General features: G+C 38.4%; 1 protein-coding gene and 1 long non-coding RNA gene across 5 annotated transcripts in view; one reads left to right on the top strand and one right to left on the bottom strand.

Annotated features, from left to right (window-relative positions):
- Positions 1-6,943, bottom strand: part of SPART (spartin) — a 29,466-nt gene extending 22,523 nt beyond the window's left edge. For 2 of the 4 annotated variants that reach the window (XM_045567171.1, XM_045567174.1), the window contains exons 1-3: positions 6,496-6,635; positions 3,341-3,412; positions 1,774-2,585 (exon numbers count right to left, since the gene is read on the bottom strand). In XM_045567171.1, the coding sequence (XP_045423127.1) occupies positions 1,774-2,583 (810 nt within the window). In that variant the 5' untranslated portion in view covers positions 2,584-2,585; positions 3,341-3,412; positions 6,496-6,635. Of the gene's footprint in view, positions 1-1,773; positions 2,588-3,340; positions 3,413-6,495; positions 6,636-6,786 lie in introns of those variants that run through there. The other 2 variants (XM_045567172.1, XM_045567173.1) reach the window with 2 other exon arrangements.
- LOC123649216 lies at positions 6,483-14,137 on the top strand. Its single transcript, XR_006738920.1, has 3 exons — positions 6,483-6,630; positions 10,553-10,603; positions 13,173-14,137. It is a non-coding gene; the product is annotated as an uncharacterized LOC123649216 (long non-coding RNA).
- The last annotated feature ends 11,871 nt before the right edge of the window (positions 14,138-26,008 follow it).

Below are 26,008 nucleotides of genomic sequence, written 5' to 3'. Positions count from 1 at the left end.
TTCATTTAGGACCAAAACAGAAGGAATGAGAAAGATTAAAAACAAAATTAAAAGCACTAAGACAGGACAAATTTCTACTACAGTACAAGTCATTTTAATGGCTGAATACAAGTAACCAGGTAGAGTGTTTCTGACATTCGTTACTCGCATCTCCAGTTGCTGAGGACCCAAAGATTTTTTAATTACAATTTTACAATGCAATACTATTAACAGATCAGCAGAAATTGTTATAGCTTTTATCAGCCCCTTCCCCAAGCCCACCATTTTTAACCTTAAGGCTTCTTCCCTAAAATAACCTACAGAATTCACAACAGTCTTTCTGTCCAGTAACAAATCTTTCCTTTCAACAATGCCTTCAAAGTAACTCCTTGGTAAGCCTGTCTTTCAACAACTTTCAAGCTGACTTTATGTAAAAGCTGCATAACAACTGATGGTAGAGTGTACCATAAGAGAAAATGAATATAGATAGCCAGTGCTGTAACTAAACTACATTATCTGGACTTTGGACAAAAGCATCTACTTTGCTTGCAGAGTGATCTCTCTTCAAAGCAAATTCCTTTGTCTAATGAGTCTCAATGTCTAATGAGTCCTCCTTTCAAGAACTCATCTCCCCATACCTACAACCAGCTTTTTAAAACCAGATTTGTCTTTGGACTACCCCCTTCAGACTACCTCACTAATCCACAGGAATGGTCTGATGCCAGCATTTAGTTAGCACCAGTCTTTACTCTTAGACCAAGTGCATTCTAGTAAATTTTTCTGCTTGGAATGTTGAAATTACATCTTAAATTATCATCACACTGTCTACTTCTAGACTTCAACCCTGGCATAGTTGAGATTTTTGGCTGGATAAATTTTTCATTGATGAGGGTTGTCCTGTGTAGATGTTTGGCAGCAACCTGGGCCTCTACTCACTATGCCAGGAGCAACCAACCCTCAGTGGTGATAACCAAAAATGACTTCAGAAATTATCAAATGTTCCAGGGGTAGGGGAGGGTGGTACAAAATTGCCCCTGGTTGAGAACTACTGTTCTGGATGGTGGGAATGGGTCTAGCCCAGTTTAGACTCTCAGCTGGGTCGTCACATTTGTAGATATTTACAGTTATATATCCACACGAATTACATAAAACCTTTTTTTTTTTTGAGACAGAGTGTCACTTTGTTGCCCTGGCTAGAGTGAGTGCCGTGGCGTCAGCCTAGCTCACAGCAACCTCAAAATCCTGGGCTTAAGCGATCCTACTGCCTCAGCCTCCCGAGTAGCTGGGACTACAGGCATGCGCCACTATGCCTGGCTAATTTTTTCTATATATATTTTAGTTGGCCAGAGAATTTCTTTCTATTTTTAGTAGAGACGGGGTCTCGCTCTTGCTCAGGCTGGTCTCGAACTCCTGACCTTGAGCGATCCCCCCCGCCTCGGCCTCCCAGAGTGCTAGGATTATAGGCGTGAGCCACCGCACCCGGCCCCATAAAACCTTTTAAAAATTAAAGCTATTAGGCTTCTTCCTCAGATAAAGAATTAAAAATTTAAGGATGATCTCCCTTAGGTTCTATCATCACAAATTTAATACCAAAATAAGACTTTATATCTCAAACAAAAGACTACTAAACACAAATATAGATGTTCAATGCTCATTGATTCCGTGGAATATACCTAAAAAGGAAATAGTCATCTTTTTGCACTTACTGTACTGGACACATCATAAATAGTAACAAATAAAAACGATGTATTCTACACATATTTCAAGTTATGTTTACATTTTCCTTTGGCTTACCTGAAGAAACCCAGGAGGACGGTTTAGAACTGTATCAAGAGAATTATCCAAGAACCTCACAATTCGAAGGTACCCAGGATACGAAGGTGCACTAACCTCCCCTGCAGGATTTACAAAAAAAATCTGTACTCCATTTGGTATTAAAATCAACTCATCTGCATCTAGCCCTAAGGTCTCAAGAGGAGGTGGCTGAGAATGATTCCTATAAAAGTCTTCTCCAACTGATGAAAACTCTCCAGAATCTGTTCCATAGGATACAGTGTAGTGACCCTCAGCAGCCTGAGGAGTATAAGCAGGAGGTGCTTCTGCAGGACAACTTTGAGATGGTAAAGACAGAGAAGGAGGTGCAGCAATTGCCCCTGCACTTGTAGATGGAGTGTTTCCATTTATTTCAGCATGCTGAGGTGGTGAACTAAAGGACTCAGGTTCTGGTGACTTTTCACACATGTCTTTTGGTGGAAATTCTGGATATAACTTGGGCACTTCCTGAAGATCATTCCGTAGAGAAGTGGCAAGACCCTTCTCGAGAATTTCCAACCTGGTGCGTACATTCTGTAGTGTTTCTTTCATCTTCTGTTGCATCTGTCTAGCAGATTCCCACCCAGGGCCTGTTTGTTCAGGGTCTGTTGATGAAATGCTGATTCCTCTGAGCAGATGTCCTATTCCTTGCTTATAGTAGTTCTTTGCTTCTTCCTTCTGACCTAATTCATCTGTATTCAGTCCTTTATTAACAAATAAAAAGGCCTTCTTATATGCTTCCCTGATAATCTTAATTTCGGCAGGTTCTCCATTTTGTGGTTCTTGCTCCATTTCTGCAAAACAAGAAATATTATCTTAAATTAATCTTCTTTAGGTGTTTAGTTTACTTATTTACTATCCATCTCTCCTACCTGAATATATTTCAAGAAAACAAGAGCCTCAACTGTTTGTTTTGTTCACTGTGGTACTATTCCCTAAGCCTGATGGGGAACTTCACCAGCATCAAGTTTATCCACTTGACTTGAACAGGGTCTTGAACACCACTGTGACTTGGCACCCACTTCTGTATTACACATTATAGGACACCACTATCACCGGGCACCATTTAGAGTGCTTAACTTATGCTGGACACACCATGTTGGGTGTTCATGTCATTAAATCCTTACAAGCAATTCTTGAGGCGTTATTGCTATTAGTACTTTAGACAGAAGAAAAATTGAGGTTTGAAGGCATCAGCTGCCTTAGATCACCTGTTTCTTGAAAGATCCTGGAGCTAGGATTTTTACATTTTTAAAGCATTATCAAAACAAAAAAGAATGTACAACAGAGGTCATATGTATAGCCCACAAAGCCTAACACACTTACTATCTGAAAAAAAGAGTTTACTGAACTCTGCCCTGGATCACAGAATTAAATAGTCTGATTTCAAAACAAATCCAAAAATCAGGGTTTCTCAACCTTGGCATGGTTGACATTTTGGGCTGGATAATTATTTGTTAGTAGCATCTCTGATCTCTGTCCACCGGATGCCAGTAGCAGCACCCCCACCCCCAACCCCCAAAATGTCTACAGACATTGACAAAAGTACCTTGGGGAGCAATACTGGCCCCTGTTGAGAATCACTGCTCTAAATGGTCTTCAAACTTGAGGATGTGGACCCCTGGAACACATGAAATCTTCAGTGAGACATGTACCAACAACGTGTAATTTCAAGAAAAAAAGCTTCCAGATCCTCTATTTCCATTAGTACTCCTCACTAAAACTGATCCGCATGGGCACATGCCTACAGTAAAGTTATGCTGGTTTTTCTCTCCCAGACTCCTTTCACAATCTTCCCGCTTTACAAAATAAAGTTTACCTTTCATCCATTCCTATTCTTACATGGTAAGGCGTCAAAGAACCTCTTTTAATTTATGCATAACTCCCACTATCCATCTCATTAAGACATACATTTCTACTGAACTACTCTTCATACTTATTATTTATCAAAATCCACCAGGTATTTATGATGTTCTGATCAACTTTAGTTACTACATGCAGTAACTCAATCAAAATTATAATTCCTAAAATTATAGTCATAGGAAATTTTTAAAATTTAGTTTCAATTTATATATTTTTATTAAAGACATGTATGACAGATTAACAAAAAGCTTTTCAAGCATAAAAGTACACTACATTAAGATAACATTTTGTGGGGTGGAGGGTGACAAAAATGAAAGTAAAATTTCAAGAAAAAGGAACTGTATGAAGTACAATGTTTTAAAAAAATTGATGGTGAAGGATATAAAACAGCAAAGATATACTCCTTTGGATAAAATTAAAAGAATACCTATTTTATATTAAAATGTCAATATCAATACCAGGTGGGAAAATGCATCCTTTTCAACTACCTAAAACTATGATGTAAAATTCAACCTTAAAAGTGTGCAAGAGGGACAGTTTTACGAAAATTATTTGGGGGGTTGACAAGCAAATTATTAATAAAACCACTGCTCTAAAACCACTTGCTACTGTAATATATTGAAAGATAAAATGCACATATGGTCTCTGGCCCTTAGAAGCACCATAATTCACTGCCTTCTATTAAGGTCGATCTATATATATGTGTTTGGCACCTTTCTAAGGTTTATCCAATCCTCATACTCTTGGAGGTTGATATTTGATTTAGAAAATGTTTTACAAATATTGAGCAACTTGTCCAGGGACAGAACTAGTAAATGGTAGGGTCAGATTCAAATTAAGGCATGGCTCAAAAGATAATGTCAATAAAATAACTGAAATGTTTGATTGCAAAGCTAAAGCTCCTAGTATGCTTACAAGTTAACAGAGCGAAGAAAGGATGAAGGAAACTTGGAGTGTTTCATGGTAGAAAGGAGTATGGCCAAAATCTTAAGGAATAGGGAGCATCTAAAGGTAGAAAGCATAACGAAGGAACTCTAGATAGAAGCAATATTTACCTTGGGTATATTTTTATTTCAAAGCTTATTTTACATATAGTGTGATGAAAGATTTCCTAAATAATGTGTCACTGGAGTAAATGAGCTGCCATTGAGAAAGAAAGGGTTGTGTCTATGTGTGTGTGGTGGGGTGTCATATAATAATTCCACATGGCTACTGATGCTGAATAGCTTTCCTTGTTCCATCGCCATCTTGAAGACAAAAAAAAGTTTAGCAAGCAGAAGAGCCGGAAATCTAGCAGGTGAAAAGTAGGTCTAATGTTCAATTTCACTCTAGTACGGGGAATCACAACACAGAAAAAAAGTTTATATTAAAATATCACATTTGATTTTGTAACTGGGATTTTCTATATTCTCAGCAGTCTCTGAGAAAATACAATTCACAGAGATAGTGACTGTAGGGGTGGTGACTTTAAAAATAATGCCTATCATATTCCTAAGCACAATTAAGTGCTTATCAAGTCTCTGAAAAACAGTAAAAATAATTATTACATGATTTCAATCTTTTAATTTTCAACTTTGAAAACACAAAAACTTTGAAATGTCAATCTGAAGTATTTAAATAAACATTACCTACACTAATATAATAGTCCTAAATCACCAATACCTGTTTCCAGATACCATGGTACACTTAAGTTATTTTTTAAACGTTCTAATAAAAGAAAACACACTTATTTCAAATCATACGTATGTGTATATGTATGTGTTTTAAAAAATACTCAGGAGCAAAGGGAAAATTCGGAATCAAAATACTTGGCAAGTTAGTTCAATCCCATAAACACCGAACTTAATGGTCAACATCACAAGGAGTCTTGTTAGGGAAGCTACATACAACAGCGTTTCAGAAAGCGCCACAGGTGAGAAGCAGACCACAAACAAAGCATTCCTTTTTCAAACGGATCAAATAAAGCCATCAAATTCTGTCTATTATTATACAGGAGCGCAACTCCTCAAAAGAGTTCCTTCCATTTATAATTGGAGACATTCTTAAGTCACCTTTTCTTTTGCTTTTGGAAATTTCCAAGAAAAACGGTTAAATTCCCAAATACTCGAGGCCATTATTTCAGAGGCAAAAACAATCTCGAACACAAATTCATTAAATTACAATACCATAAAGCAAACCTGAGGATCCTCAAGAGACTACTAGAGTAATTCATTACAAGCAGAGAGTGGAAAACTGGGTCAACCCCATGGTAACGCAATAATGCCGTGTCACGAAACTGCGCATTCCAAGACAAACTTTTCTCAGACACAGAATGAGGTCGGGCTCAATCCCTAGCAAACATTAACAAAAGTATTCGAAAGAGTAAAATCATACGCTGTCCAACCCAATATAATTGCAGCTGGTTGTGGGCCTTTTTGCAAAGAAAGACTATCGAAGCTGTGAGCGCCGGCGGAGGGCAGGCAGTCGCAGCGACTTTGGCAGCCGAAACAAACATGGGGGGCGGGGCAGCAGGAGATGCTCCCACCCGAGCGCGATCGCCACGGGCCGGGAGGGTCGCGCTCTCCCTCCCAACAGTAAACGGGGGTGAGGGGGAGGCCTAAGGGTCCATAAATAAGACCTGGAGTTAACTGAGAACAACTTCTCAAACTCTCCTCTCGTGACACTGCTCCCGTCAACGAAAATTCCATCTCTGAGATTTGGATGAGGGCCGGGGCCCTTTATCCCCCTCTCTGGCTGCTCCGCCCGCCCCGCCGAGTCCGCGGGGCCCCGCGCGCTCCCACCGCCCGCCCGCCAGGGGGCCGCGCGGGGGCAAACAGTTCCCCGCCACCACCGCCGCCCCACCTGTGCCTTCCGCAGCTCGGGCGCTTCGGCGTCGCCCCGAGAGCTCCCAGCCCGGCCGCGGCGCCCAGGGCCGGCTCCCTCACGCGACGCGCTCCGCCCGGGGTACCCACGGCCCGCCCGCCGGCGGCTCCCAAGGTGCGTTCCAGAGCGCGCGCTCCCGAGCGCGCCACGTCACGCGGCCCCTCCCGGCGGCCCCGGCGCCCGAGACTGCGCAGAGGCGCGTCCCCGCCGAGCCTCGCCTTCCCCTGTGCGCCCACTCCGGCGCGCCGCGTGGGTTCTGTCCACTCTGACCTTCTAAATGCAGTGTGGGAGGACGTCACTCCGCTTCGAACCCAGGAGTCACCGTAAAACTCTATAGGGGGAAAAAATGGAGCCAGGGCTGGAGGCCCGAAAATACCCTCGCGAGTCAGCGGCTCAGCGCAGACCCCCTACCAGGGCCTCCGGGGGGGAGGGGGTTGGGGGGCAAGGCCACCGCCCCGCGCCTGCGCAGTCTTTTCCTTCTCCGCGAAACCTGAGGCCTCAGAAGGGGAGGGAGCGTGGGCAGTGAGAGCCTGTGGCCTCTAGGACCCAGTGCACGAAGGAGAACAAAGGCTGATTCTCGCAACTCTTCTGGAACTAACTTTTGTGACTACTGTATTCGGAGGACATTTAGCCTCGTACACCATGTGCTTTAAGTTTCAGTGGTGTGTGAGTGTTAACGATATCGATAGATATCGTAAAAAATGTTAAATTCCTGATAAAAAAGTAAGTATGCCTATACCATTTGAGATTATGAAAGGCTAAAAGGGGAAAATCAAAGGGAACATACTTACTTTTCTTCAAAAGTTCTTTAAAATTAGTGAAGTACTATAGATGAGAGATTTATACTTTCGAAGAGGCCTGCCTTAAAAAAAAAAAAGGAAGAAAGCTTTATGTAGTGCTCTGAGCATTTCAGACCAGTTAAATGACTTATCTAAGGATCGCATGACTTATTCCAGATGAATTTTTACTTTCCTCAATCAAAATTAAAGATGGGGACTATTGGGCTGGGAGTGAGTCTTAAATTCAAAATTGGGAACCATTTGGTAATTACCTCAATTCTCAGACTGGTAGATCGATCTTCTCAAAAGAGTAAAACCTATTAGGAAGGAATACATTAGTACAGTTGTTGCAAAAAATTTTGCTTTTATACACCCTAAAGCTGTGGTCCCCAAGCCCCGGGGCCACAGGAACCGGACACATCACCACGTGAGCTCCGAGACAACCCCCCTCCTCGCCCCCTAACCCCTCACTCCTCCTGGGTCATGGAAAAATTGTCTTCCATGAAACCAGTCCCTGGTGCCAAAAAGGTTGGGGGCCACTGCCCTAAAGAAATACCCCAGAACTGTGTACCTTCTCCTACATTTTTAGATTGACTATCACAATTTTTTATTTCACTTAAATAGTTGCAAAGATGCAATTTCTGTTTTATTGTAAATTGATATTTTAAAATGAAACAGTTACATAACTTTTAAATGTAACCAGTGGAATCTAAATAGAAGACAGTTTTATATCAGTCATTGTCAAGTTTTAAAACCACATTAACAAGCTTTTCTTTAATAGGAGGAATTTTTACATCATCCCTTTTCTTCTTGAACTCATATTTCCATTTCATACTGTGAAATTTTATCCCAATGTAATATTTCTTTATTCTTAAAAATCTTTTATTGATCACCTAGTCTACATAAAAAATGAAAACATAAATTTGAATATAATTTCAACAATTTTCAATAGCCATAGATTAAAATGTTTAAAAATGTAAAATTTGTATATGCAAAATTATTATATAGAGAAAACCCTAAAGAATTTACTACAAAGCAGCCAGAACTAATGAGTTCATCAAGGTTGTAGGACACCAGCCTGAGCAAGAGTGAGACCTGTCTCTACTAAAAATTGAAAAAATTAGCTGGGCATGGTGGCATGTTCCTGTAGTCCCAGCTACTCAGGGGGCTGAGGCAGTAGGATCACTTGAGCCTAGGAGTTTGAGGTTGCTGATGCCATGGCACTCTAGCCCCAGCAATAGAAAAAAAAAAAAAAAAGTGTAGGACAAAATATCAATATACGAGAGTCAATACTGTTTGTGTACATTAGCAATGAACACTTTGAAAATGAAATTAAGAATTCCATTCATAATACTATAAAGAAGAATACTTGGGAATAAATTTAACAAAATAAGTGCAAGACTTGTACACTGAAAACTATACAACATTGCTGAAAGAATTTAAAGATCTAAATAAATGGAAAGCCATTCCATGTTCATGGATTGAAAGATTTAATATTGTTAAGATGGTTATACTTCTCAAATGGATCTACAGATTCAACACAATCCCTGTCAAAATCCAAGATGACTTTTTGCAGAAATTGGTAAATTGATCCTAAAGTTCATAAAATTTGTGGAATACAAAGAACCGAGAATAGCCAAAACAATCTTTAAAAAGAACAAAGTTGTAGGACGTATACTTTCCAATTTCAAAACTTATTACAAAGCTGCAATAATCAAATCAGTGTGGTACTGGCATAAGGACAGACATATATGGAATAGAATTGATCAGTGAAATAGAATTAAGAGCCCAAAAATAGTTCCTTGCATTTACAGTCAACTTTTAGCAAAGGCACTAAGAATATTCAATGGGGAAAAAGTCTTTTCAACAAATGGGATAATTGGATATCCATGCAAAAAGGGGATTTTGGACACCTGCAATACACCATACACAAAAATGGATCACAGACCTAAACATAAGAGCTAAAACTATAAAACTCTTAGAAGAAAATGTGAGTAAATCTTCATGAACGTGGGTAAAGCAATGATTTCTAAGATATGACCCAAAAAGCATACAAAGTAAAAGAAAAAATTGGTAAATTGAACTTCATCAAGATTAAAACCTTTTGCTCTTCAAAAGATACCGTCAAGAAATTGGAAATACAACCCATAGACTGTGAGAAAATATTTTTAAACCAGTATATTTGATTTGTATCTAGAATATACAGAGAACTCTTTCAATGCAATAATTAAAAACTAACACAATTGAAAAAAATGTGCATAAGATTTGAATAGACATTTCTCCAAAGAAGATTTACAAATGGTCAAAAAGCACGTGAAAAGATGATCAATGTCATTAGTCTTTACAGAAATGGAAATCAAAACCATTAGGAGATGTGATTTCTTACTCACTAGAATGGCTATAATCAAAAAGATAGTAACAGCTGTTGGCAAGAAGGTGGAGAAACTGGACTCTCAGGCATTGCTGGCAGGAAAAATGATGCAACAATTTTTTGAAAAAAGGTTTGGCTTTTTCTTAAAAAGTTATACATAGATCTGCTATATGACCTAGCAATTCCACTTCTAGGTAGAATTGTGTAGATGCGTTTTCATTTCTTTTGATTCAAAGAATTGAATGATGCTGCTGTTAAACGCTTCCCACTCCTATTTATTTTACTTAGTTGGACAGAATTTTTCAGCTTTTATGAGTTCTCTCTCTCTCTCTTTTTTTTTTATGCTCTGTTGCTTGGGCTAGAGTGTGGTGCATCATGATAGCTCACGGCAACCTCAAACTCCTGGGCTCAAGCGTTTGAAAGAATGAGGATGTACCTTTACACACACACACACACACACACACACACACACACACAGCAAAACACCAAGAAATGTCAAAGTGAAATGTCAGAGATATCAACTATTAGGACTTAAGGAACTTGACAGTTGATGCAGTCATGAACTCTCTCCATTTTATACCTTATAATTAGATAGCTGGCCCTGATATTTTTCAGTGGGCCTTTCCATGAAACTCCATAAATTCAAGGTTTATTTACCTTATGCTATCTGGACAGACAATGGATACCCTGCTAAAACCATTTCATGTATAAGGACTGTCCCTTATCTTCCCACCAGTATCTTGGTCCAATTAGCATGCTTAGAAGGAGATTTGACTTGGTTATTTCCACCTGGGCATCTCAGGATAGAAAGGATTGGTTACAGATCAGCTGCTAATACTTAACTTCCAATTTATAATTTATCTCCCCTGTCTTTTGTTCTCACCAGATTCTTCTAAAAAATAATGCATTCTCTAACAACAGTGAAGAATTGGAAGAGGTAGGTGAGGTCTTTAAATGAAAATTATTATTATGGTAATTTTACAGTAGTTTAGAGGAGGCTTCACATCAAATAGTATTTTGAATTGTCTTTTTATTTAGCACTCTTGAGGGTTTTACACCATGGGCAATGCATCAGAATAAGATTTGGGGAGCTGAGGGCTATGCATTTCTTATGTAAAGTGGGAAATGTTTTAGTGTGAAAGGAGAAGTAGGAAAAGAGATGCTAGGAAATGGCACATACAAAATTAAAGTTCTGGATATTGATTATCTTAAAACTCTTATAGGCTTGTAAAGTTTTTGCACACCTCCAGAGGTATGCACACTCCAGTTAAAGGTATGCATACTCCAGTTAGACCCCCATGTAGCTGTGGGGGTCTAAGACCACTGGTTCTGGAATTCAAGTGCCTGAGTGTGAAGCTGCCTTCATCTCACAGTTGTTATTACTTAACTATTAATAAATACTCTGAGCCTGGTTTCTCATCTGTAATATGGTGATGTGATAAAAGAACCTGCCTTATAGGATAGTTACCTAAAATCACTTTTTTTTTTTTGAGGTCTCACTGTGTTGCCAGGGCTAGAGTGCTGTGGTGTCACCATAGCTCACTGCAGCCTCAAACTCCTGGGCTCAAGGGATCCTCCTGCCTCAGCCTCTCAAGTAGCTGGGACTACAGATGTGCACCACTACACCTGGCTAATTTTTAAAAATTTTTTGTAGAGACAGAGTCTCACTATGTTGCTCAAGCTGATCTCAAACTTCCAGCCTCAGGTGATCCTCCTGCCTTGGCCTCCCAAAGTGCTAGGTTTACAGAGATAAGCCACTGTGCCTGGCCAGTTTCCTAAATTAACTGACATAACTCATTTAAAGTCAGCACTCAATAAATGTTAATGATATTTGAATTTCTTCTCTCTTTGATGAAATTTTTAAATGATTTGCAAAGAGCAGTTTTGTTCTAAGCAAATCTAAATAATTTCAAGTCTGTCTTCATTAAGATTGATGACATTATTCTCTTAATCAAGAATTTAGTTCACAGTACAAAAAAAGGTAAATGTGAATACTATTTTTAACCTTTCACAGTGCCATTAATAAAACAGTAATATTATATATAGCATTATTTTGATAACATAAGTGTCCTCAGAAGAAAAATCTACTTGTTAATGGACTTTAGGAGTGATATATGCTTATTTGGGTATGTGGGCATGTAATATCCATTATAATTACAAGTCCTGGGTGATTATGCCAAAGACTTTTATGCAGAAGCTTGTATTTTAGTTAGATGAGTGTTCTGAAAGTTTCATCATAAATTATACTAGATTCAATTTCATTCAGGTTGTCCAGTTTCTGTTACATGCTGAAAATATATTGTATTTTTTCCTATTCATCTATTATATAATATTGTCTATGGGTATTAGAAAACTCAGAGAGTGTATCATATAATGATGAATGTCATTAATGTGAGAAATGTCTAAATTACTTTAACCATGAATTGAGTTAGATGTCAGGGCATCCATCTCATGAACTGATCTAGTTATCACCGGTGATGTAACCTAATTGCTCCAAGCTTATATTGAAATCAGTGGGATGACTTGGTGTAAAATAAAACTCCTGGTGAGTACATTATGTTGAGGGCTAATGTGATAATAATGTTCCAAAAGCTCTACATGGGGCGAGGTTTCCGATCTCTGATCTTCTTGTGTTTTTCTTCCCTTAAACTCTTTGTTATATGAAAAGCATGCATTTGACAAAAGATTAATAGTTGTGAGGTTCTTAGTACAGTATAATTTTCCTCTTGCAGACCAAATATAGTGGATAATGGACAAATGCAGCTTTTTTAAAAAAGTGAATAAAAATAGAAAAAAATAATGTCTTATTCATAGAGTTGGAGATACATATGTATTTCCATATGAAGTATTGAGTCTTTCTTTAAGCAAATGTATCTACCCTTTTAAAAAAACAATCTATTGATTGAAGTATGGAAAACAATTTAACATTTTTTACTTAGCAGATTTGACTTGGTACCAGCCAAATCATACTTTTGTATTATGTTAAAAATAGGCTAATGGCTTGGCTATCTTATTTCCTATTTGCTTATATGTATAACAGGGTGGTGGGGTGGAATTTAAAACCAGACACCAAAATTATTATTATAGCAACCGTGTTGCTTTAGGAAAATGCTTTGGCAAACCACCTAGAGTTAAGATGAGTCCCCAAGGACACAGGCAAAATGAGACAAATAAAGGAAAGAATACTTACAGCATTTTGCAATACTGTCACTACATTACAAACGAGCAAAGATTCGCACAAGTGGAGCAGGGAATGAGGAGCAGTGAAAACTGAGAAGAGAAGAGAAGGCACACAACATGACAGATTGACAAAGGACTCAGAATAGTTTTCAAATTTTGTGTTTGAGGTTGTTTTGCTGTCGTAATGTAAGAAGCCTAGATTTCCTGAATCCTTTAGTGCAGTTTGCCAAGAAATGTTGTGGGTTTTGGGTCTTGTTTTGCTCTGTTTTGCTTTAGCTAGAGATTTGGGAAAGAGGCTCTATGTCCATTTTGTTTCTGTGATACAGCACAAGACAGCTATGTAAAGATGAAGACAAAGAATGATGTTGAGAGAATCCATGAACTGAACTAAATTGGGGAAAGCAACGGCTCAGAACTAGAGGTGTCCTTGAGAATGTAAGCTCCTGGGGAACTTGTGGACATTTTGAAGAGGACATCAGATTTTCTATAAGAGGTAAAGATGGAGGTTCAAAGCAGATGTCAATGCCCTCCATCAAAGACCACCAAGAATACACTTGAAGTTTTAACAGCCTGGGTTTATTGTTCATTGAAAGTGAGGGAGAACACATGCCATGGGGAGTTATGAGACATCTCAGTGAAAGGGTGTTAGAAAAGACTTATAGGATTTGGGATTGTGTATGGTGATTTTGGAGTTGGTGTAAGGAAGCAGGGGTTTGCTCTGGATTGGGTACTATCAGGAGTAGGGGTCATTCTGGATAGAGGATCTTAAATCTTAGCTAGGAGGGAAGACTAGAGCCACACCAAATCTATAATTAGTAAAGAAGCAGCAATCACTCCTATTAGCCAAGATAGAGGGATGTTTGGCCATTTTTGTGATTTGGACAACAACTATGTGTGTTACTTGCAACAAAGCAAAGTGAATTTACAAACATCCGGAAAGAGTGAAACCCTGAGAAGTTTCTAGTAAGCAAGGAAAGGTAAATGGAAGTTAATTGGACAGTATACATTCTTTACTAAATTGAAATGTGTGAAATATTTTATATGTTATTGATTCAGTATATTAAATGTGTTTTGTTTTATTTGGGGAAGTGTAAAAAATATAAACGCTTTTAAAGACTCAGTTTTAATCACTATCCCATAAACCTATTTTCCCCACAAACTTTTAAATAATGTAGACTCCTCCTCCAGCTGACAAAGGCAACTGTCCCTTCCCTGATAAAGGCCAAGCTTTGCAGATTTTCAGAGTTGCTGATACTGTTGGGGGTCTGAGTCACCATCAAGCTATGATCTGTCCTTGGAGCGGGGCAAGGTGTGGACACTCCTGCTCTTACCACTATGGAGATCTAATAGGTTTGTTCCCAGGATGGATAGTTGGCCTTATTTGGGACCTGCTTCCTGAGGAAGTAAGTGCATGGATGGGAGTTCTGCTATCCACGCCCCTTGCACAACAATGGCCATCACTGCTGGGATGACTTGCTGGGAGCGCAAATGAGACCCAGCCAGTAACAAGTGAGTCATCTTTGCTCGTACAAAGGTGAGTTGATGGAAACTGAGTAGTTTTCTCAGAAGAATGTGAAAGCATGGCCGCTTTGAAGAAAGCCCCTCAGACCCCTGGTAAGGAGAAATGCATAGCGTGCAGCTCTGTAGCAAGTCACACCCACAGAAATTCTGTTTAAGCACTGCCTGTCTTTTTATAAAAGGAACCTTTAAGTGGAATGTGAAAGAACCCCTTGGTAAAACAGCAAAGTGGCTAAGAATTCTACATTATTAAAATGGTGGTTATGTTTAGGTATTCTATGTATACTTGTAAAAGCTTTTGAAGTTCTATGTAATCAGGGATGACAAGAATATCTTTAGTGCCAGTTGTCTGCACCACCAGTCAGACACAAGCCCCTCTCCTTCTTGAGTAGATCACTTGTTGGGGCAGCCAAGAAGAAAAACATATGATAAATTTCTGGTAAAATCCACCGAACACCAAGAATTCATTATTAGACATCCTTGATTGTCTTGGAGGGGGAGGGGGATTCCCATTCTGGAACAGCTAACATTTTTCTGGCAAGATGCAGACAGTTTGGATGGAGAGATCAGGCCCAGAAATTTCATCTGCAGGACTCTCAGTTCTTGGGGCTGGTCCATCCAAGCCTGATTGCCCAAATACACTGCTGTTATAGCTGATGACAAGGAACACAATACTCAACATAACACACGGAAATGCATCAGTTCACAGAGAGTTCATAAGCAAAGACACTGTTCAGAAAAAAAAGACCCTGCTATTTTATGAAACTTGGTAAAAATACACCAAGAGTCACATTTTTATAGTTAAAACCTTTAAACAATTCTTTCCAAAAATTCTTTTTTTATTGTTCAATTGTATTCATTTTCTGAAAAGTCTGTATTTCTTACTCTTTTTTGCACATTTAGAACTCGAATTGCTATTATTTCTTTAAAAAATAAAGTTATTTTCCCTAGAGCAATACAAATTTTAATAACTCATCTCCCTAACACAGCTGCAAAGACTTGTTGCCATGACCAATATATGAAGATGAGAAATCAAATTTGAATTTACCTATTTTTTTCTCATAGTTCCAATTTAGCCTGAACAAATGGTGCCATATTACTATTATCAACAAAAAGAAGCTATTGGCTATGTAAAAAGTTCACATTTAGGACAAACGTAGGGCTTGAGAATCCCTGTTTCTTTTAAGAGAGCCAGTTTTCCCTTCCAAAATATTTGCTTAGTTTAATTTACATTAGACAAGTCCCAGTGGATCTTGTTGGATCACAGCATAGCTGAGCATCACTGAACTATGTTTAGTTGCAAGGCTTGATTATAACAGCGGGGTGCTTCTTGTGCAGTCCTGAAGAAGTAGAAATTAAAATGCTAGCAAAATCCAGTTTTAAGCAGCCCACAGAAACTATATATATATTAAACCTACTTGCCAAGTCCATAAATTACTCCATCAGAATAAGGTAAGGACTTTTGGAATTTGATGGATTCTTTTAGATAAAAATAGTTTTCATTAAATTTTCTGAAAAATTAAATTGGGCACAATAGTAATACATACTATTTTTTGGACCCAAGTGGAAAGTCCTCTACTGACTGTTTTAACTCATCATTTTATTTCACTCCTCAGTTAACTAAGGTGGCTATCTTAGATGAAGAAATGGAAGCTCATAAAGTTTATATAATATGTTCCAAACCACATAGCAAATACCTGACAAAGGCAAGATTCCCAAAGTTTGTTTTCAGAATTGTTATTTTATTAAAATTAACATTCTGTTGAATACTGTATGCTCAGCATGAATCGTTTCCATACTATACATTATTCCCCCAAAAGCCATAAGGAATGGGGTTTATTGAAATTAAATAACATGGTCAAGGTCTTGTTGCTACTAAGTGGTAAAGCTGTAATTTAAACTGAAGTCTTTGACTTTAAAACCTTTACATACTTTTTATTGTCACAATTGTCTTGTTGTTTATCTAGTTTCCAACAGTTAATATACTTTGGAAAAATCTGAAATATCTTAGAAAAGAGAGTAATTTTTCCAAGGCTAAAGGTGCTTCTTCAAGTTAGCTCCAAGAACAGACATATACTTAACATCATGGACTATCAAATGGAACCGTGTTTGAATCCCGGTAGTCTGATCTATACCTATATGAGCCTAGTAGGTAAGTCACTGACTCTCAAAGCTTCAGTTCCCAACTTTGTATAATATAATTGAGATAGCAATAACAAATTCATGGGATCATGTTTAGGATTAAATAAGATAAGGTATGCGAAGCTCTGTACCCTAGGAAAGACAGCAGATTGGAGTGGCCAAGAGCACAGATCCTGGAGCCAGCTGTTCAAATTCAGAGTTCAAGTTCTGAGTCTGCCACTGACCAGCTTAGTGAGCTTGAGCGCATTTGCTTTATTCATCTGTGGCACCAGTTCCTCACTGGTAAAACACAGTAATGATAGTAACTGCTTTATGAGTCAGAATGTATAAGGTACTCAGGGTAGTGCTGGCACATTGTACACACTATGTAAGAGCTTGTTCAATTAAAAAAAATACTCTTTGAACATAGTAGATGCTGAATTTTACCCTGCAACCACTTGGGTGAATTAAGATTTTTTTTCCCCGAATTTAGATTTTTGATCTTTGAAGAAAATTCCTACATTGCCAATAGGGAAACATGTAAAACTAAATCAGCAGTTCCAGAATGATGAGTCTTACAGCTACCCAGTAAGTTCACTGCAGTTGGGGGTGAGGGAGAGGTGGAGAGGAAGATGTTAAGAGTGTCTTTCAGATTCAGGGATTAAGCAAGTGGGTGTGACACTAGGCATTGTTTCCTGAGATGGGGAAGAGAAGGATTATGCAAATAGGAAAAGGAAGAAGAAAGAGAACTAACATTTTTTTTTCTAGTATTTCCCAAGTACCAAGCGTTGTGCTAGGCACTTTTTATATATAGTACCTCATTTTACTCTCAGAACCACTCTTTGAGTTTTACTGCCTATGGTTTATAGATCTGCCAAAATCTTTTAAAATATGTGTTTTGCCACATGTGCAAGTGAATCAACGTGCCAAATCGAAGTTATTGCATAAATGGGATAAGAATTCTTCTCTTGCCCCCTTCCCCTGCCAAATTCTGAATTTTCACATCAGTACTTTTATTGGTTAGAGTAGTCACCACTTTCAATAGAAAGTGACCCTTTCCTCTTCTTGGTAGTCTTTTAATACCTCCAGAGACAAAGAACCTTTTGAGATGCCATGCAGGCTCTAAAAGTTCCATAATAACTTGAGAATCTGTAATAGTTATACAACTCTGTCCAGAAATGTCATGGGAGTTGTTGTATTTCTCTAATACTCACATTAGGCACAGACACACTAGCACAGAGCTAACATTCAAATTCATGGTGTAACAATATTGTACGTTAATCTAGTAATGCTGCCTATATCAATTTCTACATTAATATAATGTCACTGTTTCCAGTTGGAAACAAACCAAAGTATATGCAAAGTATATTGCAATTTTCTGAATAATGCATGCCATCTGTATTACCTCAAACTTTTGGGAACAAAATGCGTTAAATTAAGCAGAACCTCAAATAGTGAAATGAATTTGAGTCTCTGTGAGGATGATATTTCTGAACTCTTTCATGAAAAAACAAGTTCTGAATCATGGAGCCCGTGAATTTTTCAAACAAAAGCATAGAGGAAACTGCCATTCATTTTAAAAATTTACTGTTATGCAAATATTAGATGGAACCTTATGAACATACAAGTGTCAGCACTTTCACATGGCTCCTCCTAATAGATGATAAAGAGAGTAGAAGAATGGAAAAACAAACACCACATGTACTCTCTAATAAGTTGGAACTAATTGATGGGCACACGTGGGCACAAAGTAAAAGTCATTGGAAATCAAGAAGAGGGGAGGAGGGCAGAGGGGAAGGGTAAAAACTTACCTAACAGGTACAATGAACACTATTCGGATGATGGGCCCTGACTCCAGCATTATAACAGCTATCCATGTAACAACATTTGTACCCCCTTAATATTTTGAAATAAAAAAATTTAAAAATTTAACAAATAAGTAAGTAGGCACTCCCAACTTCTTAGCTCTCCAGTGCCACAGAGAACTGCTAAGATGCTGACCCTTGGTTCTCTCTCTTCTTCTCTGAATTTCCCCATCTAGTCTTCTCTGCCTCTGTCTGGTTCTTCTTTTTTTCCTCCTGTAAAGATTTAGGGTTTTTAATTGACCGGAGACAAATAGTAGCATGAATGTCCCACTTGTTTTAGCTTGTGCAGTTGCTCACATTCTTTTGAAATTAGCCTGAAATTAGATCACTGCTCAAGATAGCCATACAATAATATCAGCACACAGTCTCTGACTCTAAATTATCTGGCAACTTTGAGTCAGCTCTGTCTAAATGCTTATATCCCAGGGTATCAGCAGGAATATTGTTGCAGCCTGGATTTTAAAAAAATTTTATTTTGAAATAAAGACTATAAGAAGACACAAAAATAATACTTTTGTGTACACTTCTTCCAGCTTTCTTCAAGGGTGACATCTCACATAACTATAGTACATTATCAAAACCAGGAAGTTTTCCCTGGTACAGTGCTATTGACTAAACTCTTCTTAGAGCATGGGATCTGAGAGCAGATGGAGAGGTAGATGGCAGTGTATTCCCGGCTTTGTTAGCTTTGCAAGCAAAGGAGAAGCAGTGTCTCTCCTTCACCAGTGATCTCTTTTCACTTACGAATGTGATGATAGTCATCTGGTGCAGGATTCCACTCCAATTAAAATGTCTGAAAGAATTTTTGGTCCAAATGTAACAATAGACATAAATATTAAAATTATTTTTCCTAAGTTGTTAAAAGAATATATTCCCACAAGAAGGAAGAATAATCATTTACCTCTGCAAATTTTAAGGCACTTAATTTTTTGTGTGTGTTCCCTATTCTCATTGCAACATGCTTTAGGTCTAAATATTATAAACAAGAAAAGTATTCAATACATATATATTAATGTTTGTATACCTTTGCCCCTAGTAAAATGATCATAGCTAGAAAACTTTAAGGCTTATCGCTCTTCTTTCAAGGAAGTGATCAATCAGGAATATTTAACACATGTCAACAAAAAATAGAGACTGTTGTTCCTTCCTTTCTCCCTTCCATTTTGCCAACACATTAGGCACTTTATTAGCTGCTGAGGATACAAGAATAAACAACACAGGCATGTCCTCTGCCTTTACCAGGTTTATATGAGCTTCCAAATGAACATAAAACAATTGGGCAAAACTTTTGAGGAAGAAAGATTATCAAAAAAGGTATAGAGAGAACTTATTGAGATAATGTTTATCAATCACTGTAACAAAATATTTCTTCTTCAGAATTTCCATAATTCTTTGGCCAATATATTTTTACCCCTCCTTAATAAAACAAAACAAAACAAAACAAAAACTTGCCAATAGAAAACTGCCTTTCCTAACAGAATTGCAAGCCATAGAGTTAGAACTTAATACATGGATTTAATGTTGATTTAATGAGTTAGTTACTGTGTGTTGAATTCAATATTAAGAGAAGTCAAGATATCTATATGTTATATATATTTGTTTCACATTTCCAATTAGTCATTACTAAAGGTAAAATTGAAAATCTTAATACATTACACTATACATTTTTTGAGCAGAAATATAACGATTTAAAAAATAAATTACAGAATGTTTTCTTTAAATACTATTATTTTTCTCAAAATTAAATTGGCTATTGATTTTTTCCAAGGTCATTTGCCCCCTATCTTTTGTCCTCCAAGTGTCAACATCTTGTCCACATCACTCTTTACTAAGACTTTATACAGCAGAAGGCCCAGGCAGAAAGAAAAAAAGTAACTTGTATTAATTCATTTAGTCCCTTAAAAGCCACAGCAAAAGCTGTAGTAAAAAAAAATTAGTAGTATTATTAGGTGTATTACAGTTTGCTCCTAAATGTCCTATAACTGACATTTTAGTTTTATATTCTTCATGATTACAGGTAATGATCTCTTAGTACTCACAGACACCTGAGTTCTATGATGCCATATAACACAATTTTGTCGCCAAATCCTGCTGTGGTTTCATCAATGCCTTTTTGTTAGCTCTGAGTTCTAATTTTCATTTGGAACCATAACTGACTTATCCCAACTGCGGATGGCTGCCTGGATTCTGATTTGGAACATTTCCAAACCCAGCATACTTTGCTCCAAGAAAATATGGGGCTATCTCTCTGCCCAGACTTGGAAATACATAAGGATCTGGTTTGCCATCATTTACTTCAGGGTGACTTTAACATGATTCCATGTCCTCTTAGTGTCTTTACTCCTACAAGTAAAGTAACAAACAAAACAGTCCAACTCTCAGGGAGTTCCTCTTGTCTGACAACCAGGAAACTTTCCCTATGCATTATATTGCCATTTTCTCTCATTGCTCTCTCACATTCTCTCAGTAATTCAGCAAACATTTATGGCACTCTTGTTGCGTGCAAGGCAGTGAACTCAGCACTGTAGAAAGAACGGAGACGTGGACCCGATGAGGACATGACTCTCTAGACCTTTGCCTTCTGCAGATGTTGAGGCCTGTAGGCGATGGGACTGATAAGCCCTCAGAAACGAATCCCACCCCCTATACCTTCTGAAAGAAGGAGGACTATAGAGCACACATAAAACAATAATGATTAATAATTATAATAAAGTTTACCCCTTTACTCACTCAAGAGCGATCCTTTTGGGGCAAGTCACTTAGTTTCCTTCCAGAATTGAAGAAAGTGTTCACAGATGGAAGGTGGGGGCGGTGGCTGGTGCTGGTGTGGAGCCTGGCATGGGGGAGGGAGGAAACCAGGGAGTGAAAAGGCTCTTTCATTTCCCTGGCAAAGGCAGCCTTGCAGCTGGGGCCACGGTCTGCTGTGTTGATCCATCTGTTGGGCCATTGCCCCCTGAGAGAGCATGTGCTCCTCCAGCGATTCATGTCTTAGCACCAGTCTCTAGAAGGAGCCAGGAGATGGGGAAGACAATTTAAATGATCCATATAATTTCATAAAATGTGGACAAGCACTCCCCACCCCCCTGCCAAATCAAGAATATCTACTCAATTTAAACTCTTACCTGAGATCTCTTCTCCTCAGCTCCAGGATCATAAACTTGCTGTTTAACTTGGGCATGTCAGTAAAACCTTACCCCGTTTAGGTTCCGCATATGTAAAATGAGAAGGTGGCAACAGATGTTCCTAAGATTCCTCCAAATGAAAACAAATATGATTTTTGCATCAATAGAATTTCAAGGGACTCACATCCGACTGTTAAGAAAGAGGAAATAAAAATCTACTTGTATATTTGCCACTGTTGGCCTTTTTCTGTCATCATAGATTACTTATTGCTATTTATTGACCACACTTTTGTGTTTATTATTGCCTCTACTAACAACACTGGATTAAAACAAGCAAAGGTGTAAAGATTAATATCCTTTTTAAAATTCTAGACACTCACGCACCGTGGATGTAGATGATGCAGCATGGAAATGAAAGCTTAATTGAAGCATAACTCCAGTGGTTCTCAAACTTTAGCAGGCATTAGAATCAGCTGGAAGATTTGTTAAAATGCACATTTCTGGACCTCATCCCAGAGTTTTTAATTTGCTAGTTAAGGTGGAGCCCAAGAGTTAGTATTTCTTTTCTTTTTTTTTATTTCAAAATATTAAGGGAGTACAAATGTCTCTGTTATGTGAATAGCCTTTGTTATGCTTGAGTCAGGGCTATAAGTGTGCCTATTACCCGAGTAGTGTTCAATGTACCCAGCAGGTAGGTTTTTGCCCCTCCCCTCCTCCCCCCCTTCCCCCTGCTTGTTTTCCAGTGACTTCTACTTCCCTCTGTGCCCATGTGTACCCGTGGTTAGAACGTGGTTAGTTCCAATTTATTAGAAAGTACATGTGGTGTTTGTTTTTCCATTCTTGAGGTACTTTCCTTAGGATAATGGTCTCCAATTCCTTCCAAATTGCTGCAAAAGGCATTAATTCATCCTTTTTTATGGCTGAATAACACTCCATGGTATATATACACCAAATTTTGTTAATCTGCTCATGAATTGCTGGGCACTTTGGTTGATTCCACATCTTTGAATTTTGCTTCAATAAGCAGGCGTCTTTTGGATAAAATATGATTCCTTTTCCTTTGGATAGATACCCAGTAGTGGGATTGCTGGATCAAATGATATGTCTACTTTTAGCTGTTTGAGAAATCCCCATACTGTTTTCCATAGAGGTATATAATTTGCAGTCCCACCAACAGTGTATAAGCATTCCTTTCTCCCAACATCCATGCCAGCATCTATTGTTTTTGGACTTTTTAATAAAAGCCATTCTAATAGGAGTAAGGTGAGATCTCATTGTGAAGAGTTAGCATTTCTAAAAGGTTCCAGGTGATACTGATGCTACTGGTCCGGGACTACACTTTGCAACCCACTGCTTTTTATCATCATTCCCAAAGGGACATATCCCCAGTGTATTCTCTCTTCAAATCCCTGAAAGTCATGATGTGCCTCAGGCAATAGTTTCTCCCCTCTGTTTGTCAATTGTCTGCAAGTTGTGGTTATAATTTTTTTTTTTCGTGTCAAAGCACTGTCTACCTATTCCTAATTGATTACCTACTGATTTCTCTTTTCCTTTGACTATTGCTTGCAAGGATTTCAAACCACTGTAAAACTGGCATTTTAATAGCTGGCATGACATTTTCCTCTTTGTTTTGTTTTATTTTTGCAGCAGATTAAGAACTCCCACTAGAACACATTCCTTTTTAATTCCCTAGACATTGTGGTCCAAAACTCTGTGCCAGAAATTCTGTGTTGCCCAGAACACAAAATAGATGGGAGAGGCCACTCAAGTCAGGGTAACAGGCAGAACATTTGCAATGCATTTAGCTAATTCTCATAGAGGTATGGTATAGTGTCTGCTGTGCAGGTTTTCATCTTTGCCTTAAGCAGGGTATGAACCTAAGATTGTGGAAGGAAGGATTCTGTTAAGAAATTCATTTTGTGGTATTTGAGTAGATGGTTTTTGGTAACATAGAAACACTTTATAGCCCTAACTTCAAGAAAGGCTCTTCCATTAATGCTCCTTTACAATCAATGTATTCTCAGGTTTCTGTCTTCTAAGAGGGATCTATAGAATAAATTATTCTGGAAAGTTTGTGGTATAGCACATAAAGAGGAAGGAGTGGTTATAAGTATGAAATAAAAACCATAACTGTTTTTTAAAAGGTACTTACATGACTTAATTTCTTAAAAGACTGATATCCCCATGCCAGAGGGAGAGGCATATCCTACTCTCCATCTGCCAATATAAGGAATCAAGCACACTGTTTCGTTAGAGTGCCAGCGTTAAAACTAATTAACAATGCTATAGGTTTGTTGGCAGTCGTCTTTTAAGGTGATGAAACAAGATCTGTCCTTTACACTGCCTTCTGTTACCTGCTTGTCCCTCCTTCCCTGCCCAGAAAGAGAGTCTTGGCATTTGGCAGGAAGAGAAATGACTCAGCAGAAAGAGAAACCAAAGGGCTGCTGCTGCTGCTCCTGCTGGTGACTGATGTGTCAGGGTAATTTCACCTCTGGTGCTAAAAAGGTCTAAGTTTCATTTCCAACCAGCTAGGTGAAGCCAGTTTCCCATCCCAGTCCTACCAGGTTCAGTGCACCCATGGCTCTCCAGGCACTAAGGCATTTCTTTTCCATGCAGGGTTATTTATGACATTTTTAAAGCTTGCATGTATATTTGTAGCATGTGGTGTGTTTGTGCATGTGTGCATGCCTGTGTGTGTGTATCTGGGGTGAGGGTGACTATGCTTCAGGCCTCACTTACCGTGGATGTTGTCCCCTTCTCAAGGTTCCAACATGAACCTTTGGCCTCTCCCACCAAACTGAGGCAGGAGAAATTGCCTGAGGTTTGGAGCTTGAGACCAACCCAAGCAAGAGCGAGACCCCGTCTCTACTAAAAGAGAAAAAAATAGCTGGTCATGGTGGTGTGTGTCTATAGTCCCAGCTACTTGGGAGGCTGAGGCAAAAGGATTGCTTGAGCCCAGGAGTTTGAGGTTGCAGTGAGCTAGGCTGATGCCACTGCACTCTAGCCAGGGCAACAAGAGTGAGACTATCAAAAACAAAACAAAACAAACCAAATCCCCTTACTCCATTCCCTAATTTTCCTGTATGCTCCAGAATCTCTCATATATCAATGCTCTAAAACTATTCCACTAGGCTCTGCCTTTTGTGGAACTTTCTCTCTACTTTCCTGTGCTTACTGTGGTAGATACCCTGGCTTTTATTCCAACAATCAAAAAACGTCTTCTTTAGAATAGCCTCCACATGTACTCGCCATCAAATTGGCACTAACTGATCAACACTATGGTGCTCACACGGTAATAATATCCTCCAGAGATTAGGGGGCTGTGGGGGGTAAACTCACAACTAATGGACACAGTGAGCATTGTAGAGGGGAGGGGCATGCCTCTAACCCTCGCTTGGGTGAGACAAAGACATAAAATGTAACCAAAACGTTTGTACCCTCACAATATCCTGAAATAAATTAAAAAAAAGTCCTCTTTAAGTGGAAGAGAGATGGGGAAGTGGAGGATCCGGGAAGGCTCTGGACATCTTACTTAATAACTTCCGTTGCAGCACAATAGCTGCACTTCATTATGCTATGACCACGTCGCAACTGCATATTAGATGCTGTGTTTGTATTTTCTCATTTGAGACTTACTAGCCCTATTCTAAAGAAGAGGATCTGAGCTTCAGAGGGGATAATTAATATTCTCAAGGGCACATTGCCTAAAAGTGACAAAGCTGGGGTCTGAACTCAAATCTTTTTTCCTCCAAAGCCTTTACATCTGCCACTAGTTAGCCACCATGCCTGTTATCTCAAAGAATTAATTAAAGGGAAACAAATAAATGGTTTGTGTATGTCATATAGATTATATATTGATAAAAGGTCCAAAAACATGAATATGATTAAGTAAATTATTATCCAGTGACTTCATAGACTTCTATGCAATCATTTAAAATGATAAAGAAGCTGCAGTTTGTACGTAAAGAAGCATACAAAATAATTGATTAAAAAATCAAATGTTTAATGTGTGCAGAGCACACTGTATGGGGGATGGGCACACTTGTAGCTATGGCTTGGGCCATGCAAAGGCATCATATGTAACCAAAATATTTCTATCCCCATAATATTCTGAAACATTTTTAAAAAAAGAAAATAAATAAATAAATCGAAAAAATCAAATGTTTATTATGTATAAAATTATAATCATTTAAAACCAAGCATATACAGAATTAAAAATCAGAAAAGTCATAGTGATAAAAACTATGTCTATTAAGGTGAAAGACAGGAGTTGTATTTTTCCCTAAAGTTTTTATACTTTGAATGACTCTTGTTTGTCTTTTGAAAGAAAGAAAGATTGTCAGTCCTGGGAGTACTGATTTTGCTGACTGCAAGCTTCACAAACCCAAGTTCAAGCTGGTGAACCTAAACTCCCGTTAATCTGATAGATTGATACCATTCATATTCTTCATCTCTTTATCCTGTTTCTGTCAAAATAGTACTACTGTACTTGATAGTGGAACAACTTAAAAGAAAACCAACCAAAATGCTTGCTCT

The sequence above is a fragment of the Lemur catta genome, chromosome 13, assembly GCF_020740605.2.
Source record: "Lemur catta isolate mLemCat1 chromosome 13, mLemCat1.pri, whole genome shotgun sequence".
Classification (NCBI taxonomy): domain Eukaryota; kingdom Metazoa; phylum Chordata; class Mammalia; order Primates; family Lemuridae; genus Lemur; species Lemur catta.
Note: the sequence above shows the minus strand (reverse complement) of the source record. Positions and strands in the feature narration are given on the sequence as shown.